The sequence below is a fragment of the Trichoplax adhaerens genome, genomic scaffold (assembly GCF_000150275.1).
Source record: "Trichoplax adhaerens TRIADscaffold_270 genomic scaffold, whole genome shotgun sequence".
In the NCBI taxonomy this organism is placed as follows: domain Eukaryota; kingdom Metazoa; phylum Placozoa; class Uniplacotomia; order Trichoplacea; family Trichoplacidae; genus Trichoplax; species Trichoplax adhaerens.
In genome coordinates, this window is record NW_002061183.1 from 1 (window position 1) to 2,989 (window position 2,989).

The 2,989-nt window shown below is 29.5% G+C and overlaps 2 protein-coding genes across 2 annotated transcripts in view; one reads left to right on the forward strand and one right to left on the reverse strand.

Moving 5' to 3' along the window:
- Positions 1 to 944: 944 nt before the first annotated feature.
- On the forward strand, positions 945 to 1,223 carry TRIADDRAFT_9404 (uncharacterized protein; the record flags this gene model as incomplete). The annotated part of the gene is made up of 1 exon (XM_002118599.1): positions 945 to 1,223. A coding segment is annotated over one exon (279 nt), but the record flags the coding sequence as incomplete, so codon positions are not given.
- A 1,112-nt stretch (positions 1,224 to 2,335) lies between these two features.
- Positions 2,336 to 2,989, reverse strand: part of TRIADDRAFT_62656 (uncharacterized protein) — a gene marked incomplete at both ends in the record, with an annotated part of 4,043 nt that continues 3,389 nt past the window's right edge. The window contains one exon of the mRNA XM_002118600.1: positions 2,336 to 2,359. Coding sequence (XP_002118636.1) covers positions 2,336 to 2,359 — 24 coding nt within the window. The remainder of the gene's footprint in view (positions 2,360 to 2,989) is intronic.

A 2,989-nucleotide genomic window follows, 5' to 3' on the forward strand; every position in this document is an offset into this window, starting at 1 on the left:
AAGGATACTAAATTCAAAAACTAACATTATGGTAAGCGATTGAGTAACGATAAAATCACGTTGCTATAGCGCAAATTATTGCATGAAAATTAAGTTTGATGGCTAATTACACATTACACTGACGTTGTTAAAGAACATACTTAATCTATCTTTATTTGTAATTATTAAATGTTTCAGGAATACTATGACTGTGAATGCATAAATACAAGCGATGACTTTCAAAGCAAGGAAGGCACATTATCCATCCCTGTTCGCGAGGCTTATGGCGGCAATTGCCAAGGATCATGTAGTCTGTCTATTCCTTTCTTTATCTTATTGGCCTTTATTATGATCTCAACATTTCTCAATGTAGCACCAGGAATGCAGATTATTCTACGGTAAAACCAATTAAAATGAATCAGTATTAATGATCCTCAATTAAAGCTTATACAACCTAGCAAATGCATTCGTTCAAATAAAAATAGATATCAACTACCATAGTCATCAAAATATTTGATCTTAACTCACAATCGAAAGGTGTATCAATGTTATATCCTTTTAATCAACAATTACAGTAGCCTTCTACTCCATCTCTACTAATTCAATTCTAAACATTTATAGTGTAATTTAGATTTAATTTTACTTATTCTTTCAGTTACTGTCGAATTAGTTTCAATTATATCATCTTTGATAGTAAAATTAGAATAATTTTTTATGGTAAAGTCAATGTACTGTGGAATATTTGCGTCTGTGATACAGTCTATATTCTGTGGGTTGACTTCTAAACAGAAATCACAATCTGGCAGCATAATATTTAATACTATATATACTTATCGTAAAATATTCTCTATTAGTTTCTAAAATTTAAGGATAGCACGTATTTCAAGATATTAATAGCCAAGTTATTTACGCTCACGAATATCGATCTATTCACTTGTAATATGTTGCCTCTAAAATCGAATTTTAGGTCTGTGCCAGAGAATCAAAATGCTTTTGCGGTAGGATTGATGGGTACTTTTGCCCGTTTAATAGGTGGCTTAATTGGACCGGTAATCTTTGGAGTTATTTTAGATCACTCTTGCTCACTGTGGGATGAAAATTGTAATCAGCGAGGATTTTGTTGGGCCTATCATAATGATACTTTAAGCTTATTAGTATTTGCTGCTATGGCTACTTTCAAATCTCTTAAACTCATAGCATATTTATTAGCTTGGCATTTCTATCCAGTTTCGCAAGAAAGTAATAAGCGAAATTGCTTTAGTGATAACAGATTGAAAGAAAAGAGTAACACAAGAAATATCTCAGATTCTCCTAAATCTAAAATTATGTTGATCACTAAAGTAACAACAGTTTAGTAACCTTTTAGGCTTCTTTTATGTTTTTCTATTAATGTAAAGAAATATAATTCACTGTTGATTTCGAGCTATTTTTTTTAAATTACGCCATATGAGTGAACATTTTACATTAAAATAAATCAGGAAAAATATTGATGTTGATTTAGTACAGTAGAAATAGGAATTTATTTTTAGCATTTAAACTATTTCTAAAGCATTTATGCGATGCTTTTATATAATTCTTGTATACATTCATCCGACTGATTTTAAAATGCTTATAACTATTTTAAAATAACCTCCGTTTTAAAAATATATGCATATTATCAAAAGCAATCATTTGATTATTTTATTGTCCTTGATATAGCAGTGTGACAGAGAGTTTGATGAGTCAGCGTTAGCGGTATTAGTTGCCATGTACAGAAATACATAAAGGCTTTAGTAGAAAAGCGATACTTTAATGTAGACTATAATTGCGTACAATATAGTGGTTACGATAAAACAGTATGTAAACTGTCGTAAACTAACGTCAGAAAATATTAACATTGTGACTATTGCAACTAACGAAATCTGAAGTAGAAATCGCTGTACTGAAATAGGTTACTATAGATCTCTCCTTGTAGATTCGAGAGAAACAAATTGGTTTATATTCACTCTCTTTAAATACCGTATTTAAAAGTTTGAGATATAATACTGTAATCATAGTACTAACGTAAAGAACTATAATTAATTATACCCCAATTTATTGATACCATCAAATTACGCAGCGATAGTATCAATAGATAACTACAGTATAATTATCCATTAGGCTAATTTATATTTTTAATACATCAACATACAGTACTACGATCATTTGAATTTGGTGCCAGTTACGCGGGCACGAAAATAGCAAAGTCTTAAAATAATATTCAAGTAAATCCATCCCTTATACATCCTATACTATAGCACTATTATTAGTTTCTTACACGTTGAGAATATATAATTATCCAATTCTAGTCAATTATTTTCATCATTTATTCGATATGTCAATTGATTAGATTAGAGATTTCCTGTAATCAAAACGTTTTTTGATTTATAAATTTTACTTCGGAAAGTCAGTAGTATGTAATTTCAAAGATTCTTTGTTATATTATGACTGCTCTCCTTTCTATAGTATAGTTTGTTTCCTATACCTTCGAAAACTTTAAATTTGGAACCGCTTGCAACTGAACACACAGATCCATGAGAAGAAGATTATAATATTATCAAATGGCTTTATCATAAGCAACAATATAATTTTAAGTCAATGTAAGCGGCGATAAAAATATGATATACTATCTTATAGGATCGAGAGTTATCAAAAATTATCATGTTATACGAGTAGTAGATCGTACAAAAGAAAGAATAGATTAAATTGATACAATTAATCAAATGAAAAAATTAAATACCGTTCATAAGAAAATATTTATTACAACTTAACATTAACTTAACAATAAAACAATCTATGTATTGAAACATGCTTAATCTCAATAAATATCTCACCGAACATCAGTTAGTTTACTGAAATAATCATTGAAGTATGCAAATCGATTCTAGAAGTCATACTTTTCTTCTGTAGGTGTATCTTCTCGACTATCATTAGCATACTGAATTTGATACGTATCGGTTGTTTCTTTGCTACTAGCAGGTAGGTTCTTGTT